At 37.5% G+C, this 27,133-nt stretch overlaps 1 protein-coding gene across 2 annotated transcripts in view; it reads right to left on the bottom strand.

Moving 5' to 3' along the window:
- Nucleotides 1-27,133, bottom strand: part of SPTB (spectrin beta, erythrocytic) — a 167,416-nt gene that overhangs the window by 78,541 nt on the left and 61,742 nt on the right. For both annotated transcript variants that reach the window (XM_051977816.1, XM_051977817.1), the window contains exons 3-15: nucleotides 21,361-21,512; nucleotides 18,652-18,825; nucleotides 16,617-16,708; nucleotides 16,115-16,195; nucleotides 15,597-15,712; nucleotides 14,661-14,773; nucleotides 13,678-13,865; nucleotides 9,655-9,772; nucleotides 8,695-8,853; nucleotides 6,041-6,343; nucleotides 4,566-4,716; nucleotides 2,381-3,251; nucleotides 1,715-1,852 (exon numbers count right to left, since the gene is read on the bottom strand). In XM_051977816.1, coding sequence (XP_051833776.1) covers nucleotides 1,715-1,852; nucleotides 2,381-3,251; nucleotides 4,566-4,716; nucleotides 6,041-6,343; nucleotides 8,695-8,853; nucleotides 9,655-9,772; nucleotides 13,678-13,865; nucleotides 14,661-14,773; nucleotides 15,597-15,712; nucleotides 16,115-16,195; nucleotides 16,617-16,708; nucleotides 18,652-18,825; nucleotides 21,361-21,512 — 2,656 coding nt within the window. The remainder of the gene's footprint in view (nucleotides 1-1,714; nucleotides 1,853-2,380; nucleotides 3,252-4,565; nucleotides 4,717-6,040; nucleotides 6,344-8,694; nucleotides 8,854-9,654; nucleotides 9,773-13,677; nucleotides 13,866-14,660; nucleotides 14,774-15,596; nucleotides 15,713-16,114; nucleotides 16,196-16,616; nucleotides 16,709-18,651; nucleotides 18,826-21,360; nucleotides 21,513-27,133) is intronic.

Consider the following 27,133-nt stretch of genomic DNA (forward strand, 5'->3'; position numbering starts at 1 on the left):
CTGACAGTTCAGATTGCCTTGCTTACCAGCTCCACCTGTTGCTCACTGTCAGCAGAGATATTCAAGAAAGGGCCACATAAACACCTTCAGTGATTATTATACTGGGTGGGACTATGATACTAAAAGTCTATGAAACCATGTACCTTAGATTCTCAGATAAAGGCAGGATAACACAATCTTGTAGCACTAGGGATGATGACTTAATAGCCTTTAAAAATAAAGATCTCTCATTAAACCAACAACCATTTGACTGATTATTTTTTTTTAAGAAGCTGGTCTTGTTCAAACATGCTTTAGTTCCCTAAATTAAGCAAAAAACAAAAATAAAACAACTATCATATTAGAATTTGTAAAGAGAACCACTATCTATCTAGTTATGGGACACTGGACCTCTACAGGGACATTCTATTTACAAAAGGATTTCTAGAATTACATTTTTGTACCTTGGGGTATCCATTTATCATTAGTATAGATAGTCAGCTTTATATTAAAAAGTCCCAGTATGCTCTACTCACTACTTTCATATCTTCTTTAAAGTCTCCCAAATTTTTTAACATTGTCTTTACCCATCCTACTGTCATATTGCCTAAAAAATTAGTAAATAGGAATATTTTAATGACTGTCACTGTCATTCTAGGGCCACAACATCTATGAAAATACTAATTTGGGCCTAATTTTTTGACATAGCTTAATCACAAGCTTTCAGCCTCTATTTCCCTCTCTAACTCCCTCCTCTAGTCTCTTCTGTCTTAACTTCCTAGAAACAGCTCAGGGTATGTGTGTGGGGATGGAAAGATGTGAAGGAACAAGAGGAAAGTATATCTCATGCAAGACTTCCTTGTCCTCAAGGATCCCTTAGAAACTAGCAGGCAATTAAACTCTGCTCTGAAAGAATCTAATAGAGATCTTTTATACAAGGATTCTCATTTTCAGCTAACAAGTCTACCTACATGAGAAACAAGAGTTTCACTGCTGAAGCTGCATTGTAAGACAGGCAAAAAACCCAATCCAACAAACACACAAACCTTGCATTTCTGGATTATATTAAGGTAACAGTAGCAAAAGCAAAAAAAAATTAAAATTAAAAAGTACAAAACTTCTTCTTTGCCCAAGAACCCCAGGGAAAATGCAGCAAATGCATCATATGGCCCCATTCTGTCTCCAAGCATTCTCAAATTGATGCCCTCTACATACACATGCATCCATGTATGCATACACACACACACACACACACACACACACATACACACACACACAATCCTTCTACTCCTGTCACACATACCTATCATAACCAGAATCAGGTCTATAGTGCTTACATTTCAATGAACATTTCTCTAACCCTGCTCACTCCCTGGAGAATTTGGTGCATATCAGGCAAGAGTGTCACCTCTCATCCTGTTTAGTTGCATGCAGAGAAACAAGGTTAAAGGAATCCCCTTCAGTGCTGGGATTAAGACTATAGGGAAAGAAAAGTCTTATTACTTGCATTTTCATCTTCTTCATTAAAATGTGAACTCCTTTGAAGATAGAGTCTAGACTATTTCTTCTTTGGTACATAGTAAGCATTTAATAAATGCACGGTGACTGATTGTTGTTCTGGGGATATGCCAGAAAGTCAGATTTGCAGAAGGGGCATCCCAACACCAATCCTTACCACAGCAATGATACAAATGGCCCATATGAAATTGTTCCACCCTGAAGCTCTACTCTGTACCTTTGGTTCAAATGATCCTGACATTTCTTCACTTCAGCACTACGTGGGTGACCACTTTCCACCAAGCTGTTTGCAGCAAGATTCACCCCATCAATCTGTGTCATCAGCGTTTTCGTTTCCTGGTCCAGAATGTCAAACCTAAAACAAACATTGCAACATTCAGTGTATAACACAGCAACAAGAATAACAGAAACATCACCACTAGATGTGCAGTCAAATCCCAGAGAAATAAGATTTCAAATTCTTTCCCACCACTTCCTAAACATCATGTTCCTATATTCAAAAGGGAAGACATTAATGAAAAGGAGGACTTTGACAACTGCCATTCTGGGATACTTGCTACTGTCAAATTCCCTCAACTCCACCTTTACTCTCTTAGTACTGAGGCTAAATCTATCAACATAGTCTAATTTCAAATTTACAATCTTAATTTCATGACCTAACACCATAAAAGTCCATCTCTTAGGCTAGTGTGAGCAGAGAGAATGGTTATTACACATGTTATTGGCTCACCTAACAGAAGAAAAATGGCGGAAGGATTTGGACAAAAGGTTTGGTAGATATTATTGATGGCCAGATTGCCAGGAGGGCTAACCTGTTATCACAGCTACCCCATTCTCCCTCCCCACCCCAGGTATTGTAAGGGATGTATTAACTGGTTCTGACCTGTGCTGTACCACCTCTAGGTCCTCCAGGGTATCTGGGATCTCCATCTGAGCCAGCCACTTCTCCTTCTCCCCCATCCACAGTTCACAGGCATCTGTCTCACCAAATACTGTATATAAATCCAGGGCGTCCTGTAGCCTTTGCCGACGTAGGTCAGCCTGAGCTACCACCTGCTGGTAAAGTTCCCGAAGAGCCTGTAATCGGTTGTTCACATCAGGAGAATCCCGGAATTCTTGTGGGAAGCTCTGGGCTTGCTGTTCCAGGTGTTCCATCACCCCTCGACTCTCCTCCAGTTCCTCAAGAAAGTCCTTATGCTTTTTCCCCAGGGCTCGTGTAGCTCCTTCATCTTGTCCAACATCCTCTCCTGAGAGCAAGCGGTGGGCATCTTGCAGCCAAGCCTTCAAGTCATCAGCATCCCCCTGGAACTGGAAGAAATTCTCAGCATCCTGGAGGTTTTTCTTGCGGAAAGCAGCCAGCTCCTTCAGCTGGTCCCAAAGGGCAGAAACCTCCCGGATACGAGCCTCAATCTGTGGGTACCCAAAATGCTTTTGGTTCACCATGTCCTCTGCTTCCTTCATTATCTGCTCCAGGTGGGCATCTAGTCCCCGAAGTTCATCCTCAAAGGCTTTGTGCTTACGCTGTAAGATTAACACACTGGTCAAGTCCTTGCCATAGTCCAATGAGGAATAGATCTGCTCTTTCTCTTTGATCCAGCTTTCTGCCTCATCCATCTCCCAAAAAAACTTCCACAGTCTCTTGGACTGCTCTAGGCGGGCCTTCCTCCCTGCTGCCATTGAGCTTAACTCTCCAAAGCACAGCTCCAAGTGGCTGACCCGATCCTGGATGACCTGGGGGTCACAAGGCTGGTAACCTAAGTGAGGAAGAAAGGGAAAAACAAAGGAGAGAGAGAAAAAAGGTTCATTTTCACTGTAAAATTAAAACTAAGGATGTAAATTGGTCATAACACATTTCTACAGGATTTCAGATTTACAAAGCATTAGTGAAGAAGATGATGCAAGTATTATTGAGGTTAAATAATGACTTGCTCAGAGTTACATGGATTATAAATGTCAGAGCTAGAACCTGAGTTCTACTTGTTCATACTTATTCATGACTATCTCATAAACCTACCTACTAGTCTGGAGAAAAGTGAAGTTGCTTTTTGGACAAATTTTAATTTTATCTCTTGGAATACTAAAATATCTCTTGGAAACTAAAAGATGGAGCCTTCTAAGTTTTGGGACTCAGCTCTAGGGCTGGACTATCTACTATGGTAGATCAAGGAGTGAAAATTCACCTCAGAACACAATAGCTAGCCTTCCCCAGACTATAATTTAAATCTAATCTAGTCATATACTAGAATAGGAGGGTTTACCCAGCTTGAGCATCTTGTCACTCTACTGATACTCATGTACCCTGCCCTTCTTGCTTTGGGAATAATAATCAAATCAGTACTGTCACTGCTACTAGAAATAGTGGAAATATCCTCTGACCCATACGGCTCTGGACAAATGATCTGACTTCTCTGGACCTCAATTTCCTCATCTATATAATGAAGGGGGTGGACTGGACGATCTCTAAGATCTCTTCTAGCTTCAACTCTATGGTGTGATCCTAGAATCACAATTCCCGTGATCCATATCCTATAAGCTCAAACTCTCTTTCTAGGCCACCATTCTCCTCTATGTTTTATTTCTTCTTTGAGGCCAATGACCATCACATTTTTGTATTTGTTTCTCTAGGGATGGCTCATAATAGGTGCTTGTTAAATGATTTACTGAGTTCATAGAAGCATTTTTGGTAGGAGAACCTTTATCCAAATGGTGTTTTTTGTTTTAAAATCAATGTTGAGATGCTGTTCTAACTCTTTAGGAAAATATTAGGATGTTCCCTTTATAGGTACTTGACCTCAAGGAATTTATGATTCTTATCTTGCAATTCATATGAAATAGGTGCAAGGGTAAGGATTTTCTTGTATTTCAAATCTGATTTCAAGCCCTGTTTTTGACAACAGTTTCCTGGTATCTAATGCCTCATCCTTCCAGTTCCTTTCATGGAACCTTATCTGATGAAGACAAAAAGAAACTGAGTTTGAGGCCCTAAGGATAACTTGCTGTGGGAGAACTTCACTGAAGGGGAAAAAAGATGGAATCTTGAAGCAAAGAGGAAATATTCTTTGTGTAACCTTTCCCATCCGTGAATTGGAGAGCAGCTGATGTGATTGCCTTCACTTTATCCCCCTGGATAGCAATGTCAGCTTCCATCAGCTTGTGCTTCTGAAGCAGGTCCTCTACCTCTAACAAGTGTTTCCCAAATTCAGAGGACAGGAGGAGAACCTAGGAAAGGAAGGATAAAATGTGAGGATGGATGTACCTCTATAGAGAAAAAAAGGAGATGAGAAGCCATTCTGGAGAAAGCATTCAGAGGCATTTAGAATGGTTAAGATTAATTTATTTTAAAAATGAAACCTGCGATTTCATTGGCACAATGAGGAATTAACTCCACTAACTTAAGTCAGGTCTTTCTTTGCAAATTCTAGTCTTAGAGAATTATCTGAGGGCACTGAGAGAGCCAGTACATTTCAGAAGCTGGCTATGATCTTACATTTTTCTGATGCCCTCTCTTCTCACTAACTCATGCTGACTATCATGGTAAATATTCAATGAAAATAAAAGTATTCTTCTTCCTGTTGCATGGTACCAAAGGACATGGAAACAGGTAAAGGGTAATGCAACAGAGGACAGGGAGCAATCTTTCATATTGTATAGAGATGGTCTTTGTCTTTCAATAGTCTGGTGGTGATTATTCAGGTTGCAAATACTAAGACTCTTGGTCTTGCTCTTCTTCCCTTTTAAATAGACATCTCACTGTTAATTAAACTAACATTAAGAAGAAAGTAGGTAAAAGTAAATCAATTTGTCTACTTTTTAAAAGTTGGATTTGAAGAAGAGAAAAATTTGTCTGCAAGAAGTAGAAAAAATAGGACCTCAGAGATTATCTAATCCAAGATTCTTTTTTTCACCCCTAAGGCAAATGGAGTTAAGTGCCCAGGGTCATATAGTTAGGAAGTGTTAAATCCAGATTTGAACTCAAGTCCTCCTGAATTCAGGGCTGGTGCTCTATCCACTATCCACCTCACTGCCCCTAATCCAGGATTCTTAAACTTTTTCCATTTGTGACCCCTTTGTACCTGAGAAATTTTTACATGACCCCGGATACATAGGTATATAAAATATATTTATTGATAATAAATCACAATTTTGTGATCTCCACATTCAATTACCCTATTTGGGGTTGTAACAACCAGTTAAAAGTTATTGGTCTAGTCCAATTCTTGCCAAGATCATGAATCCTTATCTTTGCCATTTATGTCTATTTAGTTAATTTTAAGTCAGTTATGCAGATTGTGGGTAGAATCCAAGTTAACTGTAGGTAGGAACAGACAGGGATTGTGTTTTTTTCCCTGCTTCCTAACCTTGGGCAGGAAGGACCAGAAAGCTTCAGTTTGGGGTGTGTGATTCCTGGAAGAAAGGAGTCAAAGAAGTATGAATTAATAGTAAAGCTGTTAAGCTCCACCCCAAGAACTCAGTGAGAGGACAAAACTGCTAGGTGTTGGCAATGGGGAAGAAGGGAGTGAGATCTACCACTGAGAGGCCAGACCTTGATCTCATCTATCCAGTCGATGCTGTGAAGCATATCTTGGAAGAGCTTCTGCAGCGTCAGAGTCATCTCCAGCCGTTGGCGCCGAGATTGCAGAAGCTCCAACAAGTAGGACCACATACGCAGTATGTTGTCCTTTCTCGCCTTGATGCGCTTCAAGTCGTGATAGTTCTCCTTCTCCAATTCCTGGGCCAGATCTTCCAGGGCCTTCACCCTCTCCTCATAAGCAGCAGTATCTGTCTCAATGGCTTCATGCTTCTTTTTGGCTGCTTCCACAGCTGCCAGGTCATAACCAAAGTTATCCTGCTCCCCACCAGGGAGAGAATACAAAAAATGGGAATGTCAGATTTCTAGACTATTGTGCATATTCAAGCAGAAGATTCAGATTCACCCAAATATAGACACAATAAAGCCATCATCAGAAACTGGACTGTTTGCCAATGAGTCATTGGCATTGGTTCATTCAAAAAACAGTTTCCAGCATTATTGGAATACTTTTAAAGATTAAATATTATCTTATTTGGGCTCCACTACAAACTTATGAAATAAGTATTGTAATTATCCCCATTTGAAAGATAAAGAAACTATGGCTCAGAAGGAGTTAAATGATTTTTCCAGGGTCATAAGACTATTATTTGTCAGAGATGGGATTTGAATGTAGATCTCTACTCCAATCCCAGAATTCTGGCTTTTCCTAAATATTTGTAGCTCTGACTTTAAATGATCACAGATTTAGAAATGGAAAAGACTTTAGAGCTCAGATAATTTTAAAGATGAGGAAACTGAGGTCACACAATCAGTATCAGAGAATCCACACCATCTGATTCCAAATCTAATCTTTTTTCATTGCACTACATTGCCAGACAAGTTTGAGTGGGAACTAGTTTTGCTCTTTTGTTTTCTAACTCAAAGCCAAGTTCTGAAAGTCTGAGCAGCTCACAAGTACTTTATAAGGAGTGTCATTATTTAGTCTATATAGCTTAAGGAACTTCACAGTGGCAAGTTTGGCCCTTAATCATTTTTTTTTTCTTCTAGACATGGGCAGACCTAAGAGCTCATCTGTCTACAATCTGGTTTCCACTTACAGGAATTTACATTTGCACATACAATACCTAAACATTCTTCCAGAATACTTATTTTCTTTTCCTAGCATGAACTTAATTTCAATCTTCATGTTAGAGGGGAAGAGACATTGTCTCCAAGAAAAGGCTCTGTGGTCAATTTCAGATTAAATAAATATGTTGGAATCCTATATTCCAAAGTCTTCTAAGTTTGGAGCAAATATGAAGAACCAGTAAAAAGAAAACACCCCTAAACAAAAAACTACATTGTTCTTTCTCTCTAATATATACACATACATACCCAAATACACTATGTGTCCTGACCATATGTATCATAGACCTATTATCTATAGTTAAATTATACCCTAACTTTAGCTGAGACTAACAGCCCATATAAACTAACTTTAATAACACTTTCTGGAAATGAAACTTAACATCTATAATCTGTTTATCTCTCACAGGATTCCTTAAAGATAAGAGATAAGGATTTCTGGTTGCTTCCAATTTAGGTTGAACCTGAAACAAGTATAAAGAGAAATAAAACACAAGCACGGATCTACATTCAGGGATAGACATTTTTATAATGAGAAAAGGCCGAGAAGAAATTTAGAAAGTTAAGTGATAAGAGCTAATAAGAAAGGTGACATCTATATCAAAATATTCATAATAGTGCTTTTTATTCAAGTAAAGAACTAGAAACACAGTAGATACCTATTAATTAGGGACTGGCTAAAGAAATTGTAGCATGTGATTGTGATAGAATAGTACTATACCATAAGAAACAAGAAATATGGATTTAGAAAATTATGAACAGCATTAGACAAACTGATAAAGCATGAAATAAGTAGAATCAAGAAAATATATAAATACAACAATCATAATAATGTAAATGTTTTCACAACAGTGAAAACAAAACAAAGCAAAAATCACGAAACTAAATAACATATTTGTAAATGACTAAGTTTGGACCCAGTGGAGAAAGAAAAAAAAATGCACTTCCCAACTTTTTTACAGAAGTGGAGAATCACAGACGTGGAACACTACTACATTTACTCTCAGATTCAGCTGGTATCTTCTCTCCTTTTGCTAAATTGCTTTTATTCTTTTTCTTTTCTACAAGGAACTTGCTGGGAAGGTGATGGAAAAAAGTTACATTAAAAAAAAAGATCATCAAGGATATAAATTTAAAAATTTAAAGTACTAATATTTAAGCATACTGCTTGGTGGCTATATTTGCCCATAACAGAGTAAAAGGTAGCAAAATCAGCAACAGAGCCACAGATAAGTAATAAAAGAGGAGGACTTCTAAAGCAAGACAGACAGAATGGTAAAGAGATGGCAGGCTTGCTCATTCATGTGCTTCTGAAATGACCACAATGGAAGGTCTTCTAAGGAAAGTCTAGATGGTCCACAACTTTAATGCTCTCTTCAGCCATCCATCTCTGAAATGCTGGGCACATACGTATACTGTTCATCCCACCTATTGAGCTACCCTAGCACCACAACTCTCGTGCCAGCTCACCTCCCCAGAGGCTATTATGGGCCTCTCTCTGCCAGGGGCCTGAAGTCACTTATTATAACCCCAAACATTACCTGGGAGACCAGGCGCTGGTTCTCACTGAGCCATGTTTCCCTCATTGCTGCCTTGCGGTCAAAACGCCGGGCCAATTGCTCTAATTTCTCTTGACGAATGAGTTCGTTCCTCAAGGCAAGTTCCCGCCGATATTCAGCTTCCTCCAGGCTTTCCCAGGCCTATCGGTAGAAACAGGTTTAGTAAGAAATAGAATGTTCTGAAAAGCTGGAGGTTCCATGACAATATATGGTGCCATCTCTTCAAGAGGCACTCAGTACAATTAGGGCACTTGAAGGGGTGTGAGAAGAAGCCAATACTCTATTGAATAAATGAAAATAAATTTATAATACCAGCCTTTGACCCACATATCCAGGTAACCAAGTTTTCTGAGAACAAGTTTTTTTTTCTAATCCTTCATAGCAACATCAAAAGCCTGTTCCTTTACCTATGTCATATATATCTGTTAGGATTTCCTGGGGTTTAAAAATCTTGCAAAATTTTTTTTGCATATTTCTTCCCCCACCCCATCCCATTACTATATGAGATCCTTAGAGTAAAGGGCTGTGTTTCTGCCTTTTTTTTTTTTTTTTTTTTTTTGGTATCTCCAGTACTTAGCTCAGTGCCTTATACTGCTAAATACTTAATACTTGCTGACTGATTTGTTACACAAAAAAAGAAACAACCAACAATGTTATCTGTAAATGTTTCTCACTTTTTGTCATATTGATGGTAACCAATGAAACAAATACCCAGAAATGCATGTATGTATCAAGAAACATAATGGACTGAGTTGATAGATGGTGAATGGATTTTGACTGATTGCTGCTTTCAGATAGTACCCCAAAATAACCTGCATGTGGAATCAATAACACTAAAGAACAAGGCTTAATTTACCCGATCCAGTATTGATCAATTCCCTATATGATATCTGGAACCCAATCAACCTCCCTGGCAAAGCATAATGGAAAATGCAGTTGTACCCGGTTAATGTCAGACACAAGTTTCCCTTCATGTGGTGTGTACACTTTCTGATTGTTGGCCCTCATCCTGGACTGGATGGTAAAAAGTAGGACTTCCAGATTCCCCTTCTCTTGAAATCTAAATGAGAACAGAGGAAGAAAAATTAGTCTCCAGATCTCCAAAGTAAAATCTCCTATTCAAACTAAACATATTATCCCAAAGACTTAAAGAGTTTGGAAATGATGCCAGATTTCCCTTGGGAGCTAGGGAAGCAGAAACGAGAGTAGAAAACAATGATTTATAGTCCTGTTCAGTTGTCAAAATATCTGTGGACATCTACCAGCCAAGACAAAACAAAGCTTGTATCATCACAATATAGATCAGAGAAAATAGCCATTATCATCTGAGCACTTGTCTCTTACTTGCTTCCATATGGGAGTAACAAAGTGGAGTATTTTCTAACAACTTTTGACCAATCTTTGCATTAATCAATACAAAGCAATGCCTCAGTCATTCTGCAATCAGCAGTTTTCTGGTAAGCTCTTTAGTCAAGTCTTCAATTGGTAATCAATAAAAACATTAACAAGGCATTATCCTCATAAAGACATGCTGCACTAAAAGCCACTCTCAAAAATCTGTGGACTATAACAAACCTAAGTTCATAACAAGTTCCAAAATCTTTTAAAAATTATTGTTAAAAAGAAAAGCAAAAGCCATATGACTGGCAGGAAGGAGAGATAGAAATAGTCTATATAAACTTGAATCCCCAGGTCATAGCTCTAGCTTAATGTGGCCTCAATTTCATTTCCAATTCTGCAAATCTCTACAAAACCTTATAAATTTCAATGATATCTTCAATTCACTCTAAAATAATAGAACAGGAAAACAACTTATCCTGTAACATCAATAATGTAAAAACAAATGATTCTGATCAGTGAAATAATCAACCACAATTCTAGAAGACTGATAAAGAATGCTGCCTAGCTCATATCAGAAAGAGATGACTGACTAATATGCAGAATGAGAAACTCATTTTCGGATATTGCCAATGTGGGAATTTTCATGCTTGAGTCTGTTAATATAATACAAGAAATGATGGACCAATATGCAGAATGAGAAACCCATTTTGGGATATGGCCAATATGGGAATTTGCATGCTTGACTCTGCTAATATGATGTAGGGATTTTGTATTTCTTTCTTTCAAATAAGATAATATTTGTATAGTACTTACACAGTGCCTTGCACATAATAGGTGCTTAATAAATGCTTATTCCTTTCCTTCTTTTGTTTCTTTCATTTTGTAGAGAGAAAAAGGGAGAAAAACACTTACTAATTGAAAAAATTTATCAAAAATAAGATAACAGAAGAGTCTGAAACAATATTCTATAGCTTTTTCGAGAATTCTTAATGTGGTATTTCAAGGATCAGTCCTACAGTGAATTCTCTAACCCAAGAAACAACCAACAATTCTTAGTGTTCCATAAATGCTTTTTGCAAGAGCCTTGGCCCTGAAACACTGTCTATATAGCCAAGAGATAACATCCCTGTGCACAATACCTATCACTCTCACAAGGGATGATGTCTGTATTGAATTTAGGACCTTAAAAGTGGGTCAGTGTTAGAAAAGAAATCAGATACTTGTTTATAGGTACATTCTAGACTCCATGTCTCAACTTTCCTTGTTTAAGAGCCATGAATGGAGAGTTTAGGAAGACAGAAAGCAGGGGGAAAAGCAGGTATAATTGATGAGTGATGAAATCCACTTCTACAGAATTGAGCCATTTTTATTGGCAGATAAGCAAGACCATACTTGGTATGTATATGTATGTGTACACATGTGCATGTGTGTGTTTGTAGATGCTTGGAATAAGCATTTACAAAGTATTAACTTTGGCCAGTTACTGTGCTAAATTTACAAAAATTATTTCATTTCATTCTCACAGCATAGATAGGTGCTATGATAATATAAATAATAACAATAGTAACTAATATTTATATAGTGCTTGCTTGCTATGTGCCAGAAATTGGGCTGTTTCACAATAATTCTCATTCAATATTCATAAAAATGCTGAGAGATAAGTGCTATTATAACCCCTCATTTTACAGATAAGGACACTAAGGCAAATGGTTGAGTGACTTTCTAGGATTACATAGCTAGGAAGTATTTGGGGCCACATGTAAACACAGTCCTTCCTGACTCCATCTATCCACTACCCTATTTCGCCACAAATCATTACCCAAGATGAAGTAGAAAAGAAACCCTGTTAAGTTTAGGCTGAAAAGTTCAGAAATAGGAAGTGGCAAATCTAAACTAGAGAGGAAGAGGAAGAGAGGAAGCAAAACTCTGATGATTAATGGCAATTATACACAATGGTGCTAGGATGAGATGATAGAAGGTAATGGGATCAGAGAGATGGGCACTTCATTAGAACAAAACAATACAGCAATTCTAAATCAAAGGTGAATTGAAGAGCAGAAGGCTAAGAAACAAAAGTCTAGAAAATCACCTGTCTTAGTTACAAAATGGGACTAATTAATAAATAATGCCTGACTCCCTGCATAGATGAGTTATATGGGGCTGAGTCAAGATTGAGAAAAGGTGTGTGTGTACTGAAGAATTTTAACTTCTTGCACAACGGAGAAAGATCCAAAGGAATGAAATCACCAGTGAAATCCCAACTTATGTGGAAGAGGCACTAAGATTTGGATTCAAGTCCTGCTTCTGACACATACCAGCTGTGCAAACCGGGCAGCCACTCAACTTCTCAGTGTTCTAAACAACTCACAAGTTGAAGAAAAGGTGTTAACCTACATTGGTAGAAGGACTTTATTCATTCAGGAAATCCTGACACCAAAGAAAGAATAAATTAGTCCCTGTCCCTGAACTTTTCGATAAGTTTCCTGCTGTTCCATGGCTACAGGCTACATATGTAATGCCATTTACCTTACAAATGGCTGCCACACATTTATGTCAATAATGACTGCCACAATATAAGTCAATATAGTCATAGCAACAATAGGGCAAATATATCTCCCTTCCTAAAAAAGAACACTCCAGAGCTTATGGAAGAATAAGAAGATATAGATACTTTATACAAAATACTAGAAAAGTGGTGTCATTTCTAAAAACAAACACTTTTCATATTCTGCAACTATTTATAAATGCCATTAGTCTCAAACCAAGAGCTAGAGGAAGAAGTGCCCTGAACTCTTCCCTCTTCCAAATTTCCTTATTTCTGTTAGGGACACAACTATCCTTCCACTTACTCAGATATAAAATTTCACTGATCTTGGTCTCTTCTTTCTCCTTCATCCTCATCCAATCTGTTGTCCAATCTTAAAGATATTACACATACAATTCTTCATATGTCACTTTCTTTCCACTCAAACAACCACTAGCCTTATTCAGACCCTCATTCTCACCTGGATTACTAAAACAGACTTATAATTGACATGTAGCCTCTCTCCTCTCCAATCCATCCTTCACACACCTACCAAATTGAGATTCATCTTGTTGCTCTAAATAGCCTAATTATCATCTAGGATAAAATGAAAACTCCTTTATTTGGCTTTTAATATCCTTTACAACCTGCCTCCCAGTCTAACCTTTCCAGGTTACTCTCCTGCACACACTCTATATGCTTACCAAATTAACTTGTTGACTGCCAACCATTCACAATATTGCACTGTCTCCCTGTCTTTGCACAAGCTATTCATCATGCCTGGAAGACACTTCCTTTTCACCTCCACTTCTTTAGAATCAGTATCACCTTCTACAGGAAGTCTGTTCTGATAAGCTGCTGATACTCTCATTCTCTCCAGAAATCATTTTGCATATATTCTATATTTAATTTTCTATGTGCATGGTACTTCCTTCCCAGTAGAATGCAAGCTGCTTGAAGACAGAACCTATTTCTTTCTTTGTCTTTGTATGCTCAGCCCCTGGCACACAGCAAGTGCTTAATAAATGCTTGTGGAAAGAATAAATAAATGCATTCCTAGTTAACTCAATAAATGTCTATCTGTAAGATATGACCCTTACTTGGGTGGCTTCTCCACAGTTCGGTAGGTGCTGAAAGATTGCAACTGCTGTTGTAACCCACTCAGGGAGTTAGCAAACTTGCGGCTGTTGAGGACAGTAATAGTCTGCTCAATCCAGGTAAGCAGATCAGAGGCCAGCCCACTGTATTTTTCAATCATCTTCTCAGTTTCAATGGCATGGTCAATCACCTGATAATTGTAAACAGCACTGACATTAGCATTATTATTATTATTGATGATGATAATGATATTAATGAATAATGACACTATTTATGGCAATCACAATCAGGGAATTCTTCATCATGGTTTACCTCTTTTTAGGCAGATTATGCACCAAACTACTAGAGCGAATCCACTTCTCTACTGGCATACATGCCCTTAGTTCACTACTCCTGCCTAGAGCAAGCCAAAGAGGTCTTGCTTCATTTTCACTAACACTATCAGAAAAAATTCAAGTTTGTCAGTATGCAGAAGGATGTTACCTTTGGGGAAAACATACATGTGGCTCACCTATAGAGCAATCATGCAGACTGTCTATACAATACCTAGCATATTCTAGGGGCCTGAGAGCTAGAAAATCACAAGAAAAAAAATGATAGAGGAGTGTGGCAGGTCAGTAATTAGTGCCTTAGAACTTGACTCTCCACAAAATCAGACAATGATGTTTTTTAGGATAAGATGTGAAACTGAAAGAATTCAGCTTTGGAGTTTTGTTAATATCTGTACCCACATCGACTATAAACCACCTTCCAATATGAACCTCTGCTGGTCCATTATAATTAGAATCCAAACAATGTATGGATTCCACATAGAGAATCCATTATGTTAAACTCTGTGATAATCCAAGACTCATCATTAATGACAAAAGGGGAAAAAGGAATATAAGTCACAGAAATTCCCAGACTTTGAACTGGGTATGGCTCTGGTAAGAGTCCAATAAGAAGGGGGTGAAGGTGACTTGCTAGTTTTCTGTCTGGTTCATACCTTGCCAACGCGCTTGCCCTCCACAGCCAGCACCTTCATCTTGGAGAAATAATGGTAAAATGCCACCACATAAGTAATGATGGATTTCTCATCAGGATTCTCTGTGAAGACATCTGCAAAAGAAAGTGACCAGCCTTCGTATAGCAATTAGTCATTCAATTTGAGGAAAAAACTAGAAGCCTAGGAAAAATCAGGCTTATTACATTGTTCCTGTAGTACTGAGCTCATTATAGTTGTGGGTCATAGAATTGACAACAGTCTCTAAGAAAACGTCAAAGAACAGGAATAGGGGAGAAATGGGTCTATGGTTTTAGAGACAGGAAATAAAAAAAATCCAAAGGGAAAGCAGTTAGGAGTGGGAAGGACTTTAAAAGTTGCAATATAAGTCAGACATTATGTTATGCACATGTACAAAGTGAGACCTTGCAAAAGTATGTGGTCTCTCAGGGTTCACTCAGCACCCAGAATTGAGGAACAGCCCATTATAAGTGTTGATTGCTATTCCAAAAAGCTCTCTGCAACAAAAGAAAGCCCTGGTTGAATTCCTGTCTACTTAAAGCTGTCATTTACACAGAGAATACGGCTTTGTTCCAAGGTCCCTGATTCTAACATCCTTTTGTCTCTGTGGTGATCACCATCACCATATCTTATCTTATAGTACTAAGATACAAAATACAATAGATTCTGGGCAACCTTTCTGCATCTTCAGGCTCAGACTCTCTCAAGAAACTCACCTTCTCTTTCAACCTCCGAAGTGGTAAAAGTTGAGCTGCCTCCTCTCCTCATGTAAATATATCTATAGTCAGTCTGTCCTCTATACCTCATCCCCATCTTTTTTTTTACCCTAGTGAAAATATTCCTAATTATAACTCTGGGATGCAATGAAGAAATTGGTCTGAAAATAGGATGGAGGTTGAGAGAACATGTTGGTTTTACCTTCTGGGTCAAGGAGTGGGATAATGCCCAGTTGCCTTTCTGCCACATCAAATGCATGTTCCAGGTTGTGTCGGGCATTGGAGTCCTTCAGCTTCTCAAAGTCAATTAGATCTGGCCTGGGAATGAAGCCAGAATATTAACAAGGAGATCACTTATAGCATCTGCATCTAGCAGGGAAGCTAAGCTAGAGCACGGGATTAAATCTGCCCACAGACAGACAGAGACAGATCTTGGGCTGATCAGCATGGAAGGGAAAGTAGAGATCAAGAATAATGAAGAAGAGACACTTTGGGGGAAATAAACAGAACAAGAGGGAACAACAATGCAATTAGAAATGGGAAGAAGAGGGCAGAGGACATCATAGGCATTTAAGAAAGGGGGAGTACTAAAAGTGTTAAAAATTACTAATTCCTAATGCATAAGATTCACATGAATTTCAAATAATAACTTCTATGTGAAGTGAAAGACTACTTCCTGAATTAAGAAAATATCTCAACAAGATTCTAAAGACCTCTTACCGATGCTTGTGAATCAAGGCATTAAAGGCCAGACCATCCTTCCAGCTGGAGGTAAAATTGGTGACATTGACGTGGGGATAACTGCATTCAAGAGAAACATTTTTTAAAGTGAGAAATGGATTTCGTTAGACTCTCAATTGTATGTGTATGAAATGTGAGAACCATTGCATATTTTAAAGAATGACTTTATCCCGCTTCCCAATCAAATCATCCTCAATATCAGATCAAGGATGTTCCGTCATCAAATGGTCAGGTACCAAATAGCTCTCATGTTTTCTCAATAAAAGAAAAATAAGACCATTTTGATGAAGAACCCTATAATTCATCACTCAATACAACAAGTAAGGATAGATTTTGTATGAATTACTTTTAGGCTGTGATCAGTTGGAGTGATAAGGTTTCTATGTCCACTAGTGCTTTGGAGCAATGCTTTGTGGAGAGCAAGGCAGTAGTTGTGATGGTGGGTGTGAGATAGTCAGTGGCTGACATTGACAGAACATACCCTGATGTCTTCATCTGACACCAAAGCAGTAGTGCATCCTTAGCAGAGCGAGTCTCCTGACCCTCTTGAGTTTGAACAACTATATCTTGGATCTGGCAGTGGGAAAAAACAAAATAAGAGAGATTCTTTCTGTGCTTTTTGATTTCTATTGTATACTCTCTCCTCTCATTCTGAGCTGCAGTACAGATTGCCTGATCTGTGTAAATCTCAACCAAAAGCAGACTGCCCATCTCCAAATCATTACCAATGGCCTCCTTTGGAAATGGGGAAGGGAAGTTTTTCTTGTGTAAGAATGAGCCTTTCATTAACTTAAGAAAGAGATGCTGAGAACTAAATTAGGATAGAGGAAACTAGACTTCATCTTTTGAGGGGCAAAGTTGGGCCACAGAAAAATGTCACCACCTGGATAGACTGTATTTTAACTGTTACTCCTGTTTCCTTTTCATTCTTCCTGATTCTATTGCTATTTTGTGTATCTCATCCATCCACAGAGCGTGAAATCAGATCAGTCAGTAGTCTAAGTTCCTGGTCTGATAGGCTCCCTGAATTCAAACCAAACAGTTATATCTATTCTTCCTATAACCTTTAAAACATACCCCTATACTTTCGCAGACATCCCTACCCAAAGAAGCTCATTCTTTCCCAGACACTATCAAACTTGAAATGCTCAGGATTAGACAAACGGTCAACGGATTGGCTAGATGGTTCTGTTTCCTTATTCCTTTCAAAATTCCTTTATGCCTACTGTAGCTCTATAATTTCAGGATGAGATAGGGAAAAAAACTGGAGAGGGGAGAAAAAGAAAGAGCAAGTCTTTCCAACAACCAATAACATAGCTAGTATTATTTCTATCCCCACTCAAAACAGTGAGCAGTTGTCAATATGATTTATCATATCTGATTCTATTCCCAAATCATTCAGCAAACCAGACATGTGAACCCTAAATTCATTGTTTTGGTATGGGTTTTCTACAAGGCTAACAGATTTTTTATAATAAATAGTATTTTATATCACAAAGGACTTTACAAATATGATCTCATTTGATTCTCACATCATAAAGTAGATAATGCCAGTATTATTATACCTATTTTAAAAATAAAGGAACCAAGTAATTTGCTTGAGGTTAAATAACACGTATATGTTGAAACTGGAACTTGAACTCAGGTCTGCTGATATCTAGAATTCTTTCCAGAGGATAAATTGATGGTTATATACTAATAAATATGTAGATTAATTTTAAAATTCTTTCATTGTTCTTTACTTGTTTTCATTCATGTCCAACTTTCCTTGACCCATTTCAGGTTTTCTTGGCTAAGATTCAAGAGTAGTTTGCCATTTTCTTCTCAAACTTATTTTATAGATGAAGAAAATGAGGCAAACTGTGTTCAGTGACTTGCCCAGAGTCTCACAGCTAGTAAGTATGTAAGGGGATTAAAACTCAGACCTTCCTGACTCTAGGTCCATGCCTCTATCCACTTACAGTAGATACCTACCTTATAGTGCATAAAAAAGCTGTCCTCAAGTGCTATCTCTGAATTCATAATGGCTATGTCATAACTGTGACTTAACAGTCACTTAACCTCTCAGGTGCCATCAGATGACTTTCTAAAACTATAAAGGGGAATTACAGTTGCTAATTTGCAATGGCAGAATGCCCCTTGTTGATGTTTAGTTGTTTAGTCAACTCAAATCCTTAATGACTCCAGGGGTTGGCCCATCAGATTTTCTTGGCAAAGATGATGAATTGGTTTGCCATTTTCTTCTCCAATGTGTCCATATTTTATAGAAGAACTGTAAGCAAACTAGGTTAAGTGACTTGTCCAGGGTTACATAGCTAGTAAGTACTTGAGGGCAGATTTGAACTCAAGTCTTCCTGACTCCAGGCTTGGTGCTCCATCCACTGCACCATCAAGCTATCCCTAGGATGTCTCTCCTTTAATGAAATTAAAGGCCTGGACAAATGTTCTATGAATTGCTGTTCTTTCTGCTCCAGTCCATCAAATCCAATATCCCTTTTATATCCCCAAAATCTTACCTGGAAGCGAAGAATAATGGTCCAGATAAGACCCAGAACAAGACGATGATTGCCATCTACAATGTCATGAGAACCCATATTTTCCAGATGTACTCGCTGCTCCTTGAGGAACTGCAGGGCTTTGTCAACATTCTCTAAGCAGTGAATCCGCATCTTCCCTTTTGTAGGTTTTGGCTGGAAGGAAATATAAATAGTAATCAAAGGGCAGCAGTAGACAAAGAAGTGGATAGCTTTTGCAAGAAGAGAAAATGAGAAAATGCAATGAGAAAAGCAAAAGAGCTTGGTTGATATTCATGAATCACCCTACAAACTAAGTGCAACCTATTTCTTTTTCAGAATTACCAAAATTCCTACTCTGGTTTGAAGTTCAGATGGTTTGGTACATTTCCTAGGGCCTAGTTCTAGCTTCCTACACTTGACGATAGTGGAGATAGTGAAATCTATGTCAACCAACAGCACTTCATCCCTATCTCCAATGTGTCCCACTGTGTACTATAAGGGATAAAGAGTATGTGAAAGGAAATCTCAACAGAGATCCCCACCAGCTACAAATCTCAGTGGTACTGGCTAATTAGAAATAATCCAACATAAGAACATTTATCAAGCATCTACCATATGTCAAATAACATATTAGACACTGAAGATTCAAAGACAAAACCAAATAATTCCTGCCTTTAAGAACCTTACATTCTAATCTCTCATGATCACAACTAAAGTACTGTTAATGTTGATTCTAGGGGAGGCTTTACATTAGTTCTCCAAGACAAGAAATCCTATCTAGAGGAGGAAGAATGATCCAACAATGGGAAGAGAAGTATAAAAATGTCACACACATACACATTTCCATTTTGTATTCAGTTCAATTCAACTCAAAATATCTATTGAGATTTGGGATGGAAATGCCAGTTGCATCCAGAGAGAGAACTATGGAGACTGAATTTGGATCGAAGCATAGTATTTTCATCTGATTGGTGTTTTTTTTTTTCTTGAGGTGTTTTTTTCTCTTTTGGTTTGATTTTTCTTGCACAACATGACAAATATGGAAATGTGTTTTAAAAGATTGCACATATTTAACCTATATCAGACTGCTTGCTGTCTTGGGGAGGGGAAAAAGGAAGGAGGGAAGGAGCAAAATTCAGAACATATGAAATGAAGCTTGAAAACTTTCTTTACATGTATTTTGAAAAATGTAATCCTATTGAAAAAAATCTATCATTAACTGCATGCAAAGTACAGTATAATGGAGAACTTTTAAATAAATGAAGCAAAGCCTCGATAAAGAAGCCTTAATAAAGGATATATAAATACCTAAAACAGGCTTGAAAATTGGAAGCCCTCTCTGTTGCTTTTAATGTAACGTATATGACTTGATTTATCACAAACGAAATGACTACAACTCATGGAAAACAGATTTTTTTGCCATGAAAAACATGTGCATAATATATTCTTTTCTCTTACCCCATTCTGGGCTCTAAAAATAAAGCTATGAATCCCACTCCTTGTCCTACCAGTTATGTGACCATGGGCATGTCTCTCAATCTCTAATTCAATTTCTACATGCATAAATTAGAAATAGTAATGCTTGAAATACTCATATCATGGGGTCCATTGGATCATATGTTTAGATCTGGAAGAATTGTTAGAGGGCATCTACTCCTACCTCCTTATTTTAGATGGAGGTAAAATGAGTTACCCAAGTTACACAGAAAACAATACAGGGTATTGTTGCAAAGGAAAAAAAAGGTGTTTCATAAGACTTAAAGCACTACATAAATGGGATTTCTTGTTATTAATTCACTCTATTTTACAGAAGGAAAACTGAGGCATATTATAAGTTACCCAAGGTCATAAAGCAAGTCAGTGCAAAAACTTAGAATAGACCTAGAACAGCTGTTACGACCTCAAAATTATTGAATTATAACTGCAATAAGGTAGTGTTACTGCTGACAGCTTCCAAAAAGTTTCAATTTCCAAACCCAAGGAAAGGAACAATAATATCAAAATGTCTAGTGGGATTTCATAATGCTAACTCAATAGCAGTCGAAGGCAAGCCAAGATCAGGAAGCAAAATATCCTGGCCAGCTCTTAAATTAAAAAAAAATAGCTTAAAACATCTATAATCTGGCATTTTGTCCTATTAAAGTGACTAGAAGAGGAAGATGAGAGAGGAGAGGGCTAGGTAGTCATAATAGGAACCAGTTTTTATGATTTGAAAGACAGCAAAATGTTTTACATGGATTAATTCATTTTATCCTCATAATATCTGTGGGAAATAAGTATTATTATTATTATTATTCTCATTTTATAGATATAGAAGAAGATATAGAAGTATAGAAGGGAATTTAAATGACAGCTTAGTAAATATCTGAGGCAAAATCTGAACTCAGACCTTCTTGATTTCAAGTCTACCATTCTATCCTCTGTATCACTTAGTTGCCTCTGACTATGAGGCTAAGATTAAGAGACTCATTCAGTATGTTAAATATTTCCAAGTATGGTTGGGGAAATTAGTCAGGACGCTTCCTTGAATAAGATTTCCCTTTTTGCTCTGGTTTGAGCAATTTTCAGGAAAGAGATGGATGAGTTTCTTGGGATCATGCTGACTTGAGAAAGCCCATTAACCTAACCCTCTTTGAGCAAAAAAGAGGTCAATCCTATTATATCAACAATCTGATGAAAGAAAAATGTGGCAAATCTGAGAAGCTTTACCAGCATCTCTCCTGAGAGGACTTCCAGAAGTTTGATGAGCATCCTTCCATCCCGCAGGTCCTTGTAGAGGTCAGCAATACGACAGGATACACGTGCCAGGTGTGAATTTACCCATTTTGTGAAAGTCTTCTTCTGAACAACTTCCCGCTCATCTGCAAAAAGAGAAAAATGCCAGATAAGGTATCACAAAACTGCTGAGCATCAGTTGGACCAGGCAAAGGAGGTTTGTGCCATGTCTTGCACCTACATGAGAATATTTGACAACCATAATCCAGGTCACACTTTTAGCAAACAGAGGCTCATATGTCTTTAGTGCCAAGATAGTGAAGCTATTAGTTTCTTGACCACACAATAGTGGTTCCTGTGCACCATATCACAGACAGAAATCCAACTACTCAGTTGCTTTTGAGTCTATACATGTTGGCCACCAACGCTCAGAAATGCTGTGCCAAAGTGAACAGCTACCTAGTCTCCATATGCTCTGTTCCCTTTAGATTTCTTTTCTCCTGGGAATTCACTAAGTATAAAACCCTCAATACTCAAACAATTGACTGTCTGTACTATTTTTTAAAAAGGTAACATCTAAGAATCAGAGTAAGGTAAAGGGTAAAAGAAGCTTTATTTCTCATTGGTACTGATTTATACATTGCAAGAATTAAAATGGCTCTTTTGCTCATAAAGAAAATTATTTCCTTGGGCAGGGAGCAGTTTTTTAATCTATAATTTCTCAACTCTGTTCATTCTTTGGCAACTATGGATTTATTTTCTAAGATATACCATGGAATAGGACCAAAAGGGAGTTAGGGAAGGAGATGAGAAGAAATCCCTTAGGACAAAGATGTGATTTCATGAAGTGGTTGTATGGATTCTGACAAAGAATGAAGCAGAGAAATATATCTTTAAATGATTGATAAATGATAAAGCAGAATGGAAGAGGGAAAGAAAAAAGGATGATAAGGAGAGAAAGAGGGAAAGGGGGATGAAAGAAGATAAGTGGAAAAGAGAAAGAAAAGAGCTAGAAAAGGAAAAGGATAAGAGAACAAAAGAGAGGAAAAAAATACCCTGTTTAAATTTGTAAATAGTCTGTGACAACTGACTTCTGTGTAAATGGTTTTGATGACTCAGGTCTCCAAAAGATGTGACAAGTGTGGCTTGGTCCACTGGGAAATGACCTCAGGAGGGTCACAATTGTTGCAGAGCTGTTTCTCTGGAGTGGCCATGCCAGAACCACTTCAAGGGCATGACTCAGATGTCTCTGCTGGCTCCCAATAATGAACTTGCTTCCTTCTACTCTCAGTTAGTTGAATGCTTGACATTTACACCTTCTCATTTTAAGCATGAGGAGAAATGGGGTTGACTATACTAACCTTAAATATCCACAAAAGAGACATATTAGCTAATATGTTGACTTGAATTCTGCAGCCCTAAGTAAATTTCAGCTAAGACTCTGTTACTCTTTGCAAAACACACTGATTCTTCTAGGTTTTCTGTTATCCCAGTTTTAAATGCAGGGCTTTATGGTATGTTAGGGTCTTTGGTTAACTTGCTTAAAAATATGGTGCTTTTATGTGAGAGGTGGTGTTGAAGTTCAATAAAACTACTCAACTTTTCCTAAGAAAGAGATTGCTTCCCCCAAATAGATTCACTAGTTACTCCACAGTTCAACTTTGAAAAGATTAAGGAGAATAACCAAATGTTAGAGGAAAGAGTCACAGCCACATCCTTTCCCATAGTGAGGGACGCCTGCCTAACACTGGATCACAAGGGGTTTCACAACTAATAGAGAATAAAGAAATTTATTCTAAAATTTTTTATTTAGGGACCTAGACAATCTTCAGCCACTGACTAAAATAATTTAGAGGTGATCTAAGTTTTAAGTAATTTAGACATGATCTAAGTTTTAAGTATCTCAAATGGCGTTCTGATCAGTGTTATCTCCAACAGATGAATGAATTCTTTTTATGCAATAAAGCTTGAGAACCTATGGGTTTAAAATAGTACTGTCCTGATTCCAGGCCTTAAAAATCTCCCTATGGAGGACATTGACAAGAGCTATATAGGAGATGAAAGGATGATAGGGCAGTGATATACAACAGAGGTCCTCAAAGTGTGCTTTAAAGAACTCCGCCCCCCACTCCCCGCCCAGGAGTTCCTGGGATGCTTTCATGAAGTCCATAATGACTGAATTATTTTCATATTAATACTAATCTAATATTTGCCTATTAAAATACTTCTACTTTTCTCTACTATATATGTGGGTAAAGACAGATCTTCATATATTTCAATCAAAACAACATATCACAACAGATTGCAGGCAAAAGTTGATATGAGAATTCAGCTGTCTTCTACTAAGCCAGACATTAAAAAGATTTGCAAAAATATGTAAATAAATGCCAGTATTCTCATCAAGTATTTTCTGCTTTGGAAAAAAGTTATTTTTTCCCCAAAAAAGTGTTATTTATTTTTACATGTAATAGATGTTATTGTTATTTTTAAATGAATGAATATATTTAAAATTCATCAGTCTTTATTTCAAATACTGTAAATACTAATAGATATAATCCATAAAGGAAAAAGTTTTTTGGACTCCTCAACACTTCTTAAGAGTGTGTACAGAGGTCCTAAAACCAAAAAATTTTAGGACCATTGATCTACAACTATACAAATAATTCCCCAACAATGAGACCTATTAATGCACATTTATCAATTGCCAGAAAATATTCCAAAATATTGGGGATTCTGAATAATTTCACCCCAGTTCTTTTAAAAGAAAAGCAGTTAAGTCAGGGAAGAGAAACAGAAATCCCCAGAGGCTAACTGTCATACAGAAAGAAAGGTCCAGGAATAAGGATTAATTTCCATTAGCTCTTTCTCTCTGGTGGAGCTCTGCAGCTCACTCAGCATATTTGTTCCAGAGCCCATTCTAAAGCTTTCAAGTGGAATTCTGAGCTGATGAAGCAATGCCAAATGAAAGCCTGAGGCTCTGTACTTGTACACAGGATGTACTCATGAGAGAGACTGAAAAAAAAGAGGGTAATGATGGCAACAGCTGCAGCAGCACACCTGGGCTTTTATTCAGTGGGTCCTGGCCTGTGCTACTGTGACATATAATCCTCTGGCTTCTCTACTGAGAGATCCTATAAGAAGGATCAGATTAGGTGAAGGTCCAGGAGGCGATATTTTCTTTTCCTCAGACTAAATCATGCCAGTGACTACTAGAAGGAAACTAATTCTGGAAAGTAGCACTTAGCCTATATGGTTGTGCCCTAAAAACAAAGGCTATTTTTTTCCTTTTCTACTGCTAATAATGCCATTGACTTCACTATTCCTTACAAACTAATTCCATATTTAGTTTTTTTTAACTCATCTTTACTCTCTATCAGCCTATGATCATCATTTTTCTAGCCCAACCAAAGAATTTTTAAAATTTCCCTTCCCTTTTCACACAGCTAGCATTTGTGTTGTCCAAGCAACAACTCTTCATCTTCCCTTAAAGATTTGAATGACTTTTTATTCCCACTAAGGCAGAATTGACAGAAATATCTTCAACAGCTACCCTTCTCAGAAAGAATAGTTTTAAGCCTTTCGAACTGAAGAGTTAAAGCCTAGTACAATTTATAGCATCCAATTGTACCAAGAGGGACCTGTTCTAGAAGCAAAGAAAACTTCTGTGAGGTACTTGCTTCTTTTGATTTATTTCAAGAGAAGTTTTCTGGTCAGTTAAACAAACAAATATTTGCACTGGGTTCTATAAGGTATTGGAACCAAAGATCTTCCTCTGGTAGAGTGTAAAAAAGAACTCAATTTAGAGTTATAAGATCTGGGTTGAAATCCTTGTTCTGCCATTTTGCGACTAAGGTGTGTAGGAATACTTTACCTTTCTGAATTTCAGTTTCCTTATCTGTAAAATGTAGTGATAGGACTAGATCACTGAGGTCCTTTTAAGTTCTCAATCTATGTTCCTTTAAAACTTATAATCTTGTTGAGAAATAGAACCTGCCCACTTGCTTTAATTCAGAACACTATGCCCATCTATAAGGGCATTCCTCAATGTACATAAGTAGGGAGGAAATAACGATACTCAATTGTGAATCCTTTTTTAAATCAGAGAAAGCTTCTTGGAGAAAGTGGACTTTGAGCAAGATTTTTAAAGAGACAAGGTGACTTCTGTGGCCCTTCTAGACATTTTTCATGATGCTCCCTATTCCTTTGCTATGCTGGAGTCAATGCTGTATGGAAAAATATAGAAATACAAATTCAGTTGTTTCCATCCAAGCTTCCTGACTTGAGCTTGAGTCACTCTCCTTTCTACAAGCCTTTTTTTAGCTTCTCCATTAAAAAAAATGAAAAATTACTTCAGATATTCAGGGAACAATGCCCTTGGTCTTTCTTTTTGCAGAACAGAATGTAGAAATCAGGGTAACTGGGAGATCTAAGCAATAGCAAATGTAGCTAGTGCTAGCATATAAGTGTGCCCATGGAAATGAATGGCCTAAAAATTAATAGGTATTTCCTAAAGAAGACAGTATCCATTAAAGCAAGTCATTCAGACTTCATAATGAGGAGAGAGAGCCAAGTCTTATTATTAACTTGAATATGTTAATATTTAATAGAATATCCATATTATGGTATATCATAGTCATCCTCAGTTTGAGAGCAACTGATTACTCCCTTGCAAAGTGTTTTCAAGCTAAAATTTTCAGAAATTAAAAGAAGCATAGCTTTTTTACCCAACAGGATAGGATACTGTGGGAAACAGGCGAGGTTAAGATGTCTTGTGAATGGCAGATCTACCTGAGGAGGACAAAATCTGAAAGATGGCTGGTCACACTGAGGTGGCAAAGGGAGGATGATGACCTAATTCTTGTTCTATTTCAATCCTAACTTAATTCTTGCTTTGTTTTAGTTAGTATCAATTGTTTTAGAAATTTAAACCCATTTTCTACTACTCTTAAAATCTAAATGTAAAAGACTCAATTTCTTAAGAGCTGAAGAAAATTAATCCATTTCAACAATTGCAGTAGATGGAGCTTGGTGGAGTAGAAAGCCTGGCTGTATAATCAGGAAGACCTTGTTCCAAAGTCCTGACTCTGACATGACTGCCTGTATGATCTTGGCCAAGTGACTTAAAACTTCTCGTGGCTTTCAGCAACTCTCTACACAGGGGTCCTCAAACTGTGGCCTGTGGGCCAGATGCAGCAGCTGAGGACATTTATCCCCCTCACCCAGGGCTATGAAGTTTCTTTATTTAAAGGCCCACAAAACAAAGATTTTGTTTTTACTATAGTCCGGTCCTCCAACACTCTGAGGGACAGTGAACTGGCCCCCTATTTAAAAAGTTTGAGGAGCCTACAGCTATCATATGCAGATATGATCATAGGCAGATTCCACTCCAAAAATTTCCTTAGTCTTGACAAATAAAAGAAGGTGTTAAAGGGAGTTTTTTTGCATTTGAAAGCAATGTAATCACAAGTCCAATGCCAATCCTATAACAATGAAAATATAGCTCTGGTAAAACAATTAAATTCTCTTTCAACACTTTTTTTTTAAAACTCTCACAGGTGACTATGCAAATTGCTTTTCTACCATTAACACAAGATTCTATGATTGACAGTAATTTAGTTTCTCTAGAATTTGGCAGTTTAAATAACAGCTGACCCTTCTTTCCAGTTTTTCTGATTCAGTGCCCCTTATAAAATTATTCAATTTCTGGAATAGAATATTTAAAAATTTTTATTATTATATCTTTTTATTTACAAAACATATGCATGGG

Source organism: Antechinus flavipes, chromosome 2 (genome assembly GCF_016432865.1).
Source record: "Antechinus flavipes isolate AdamAnt ecotype Samford, QLD, Australia chromosome 2, AdamAnt_v2, whole genome shotgun sequence".
In the NCBI taxonomy this organism is placed as follows: Eukaryota; Metazoa; Chordata; class Mammalia; order Dasyuromorphia; family Dasyuridae; genus Antechinus; species Antechinus flavipes.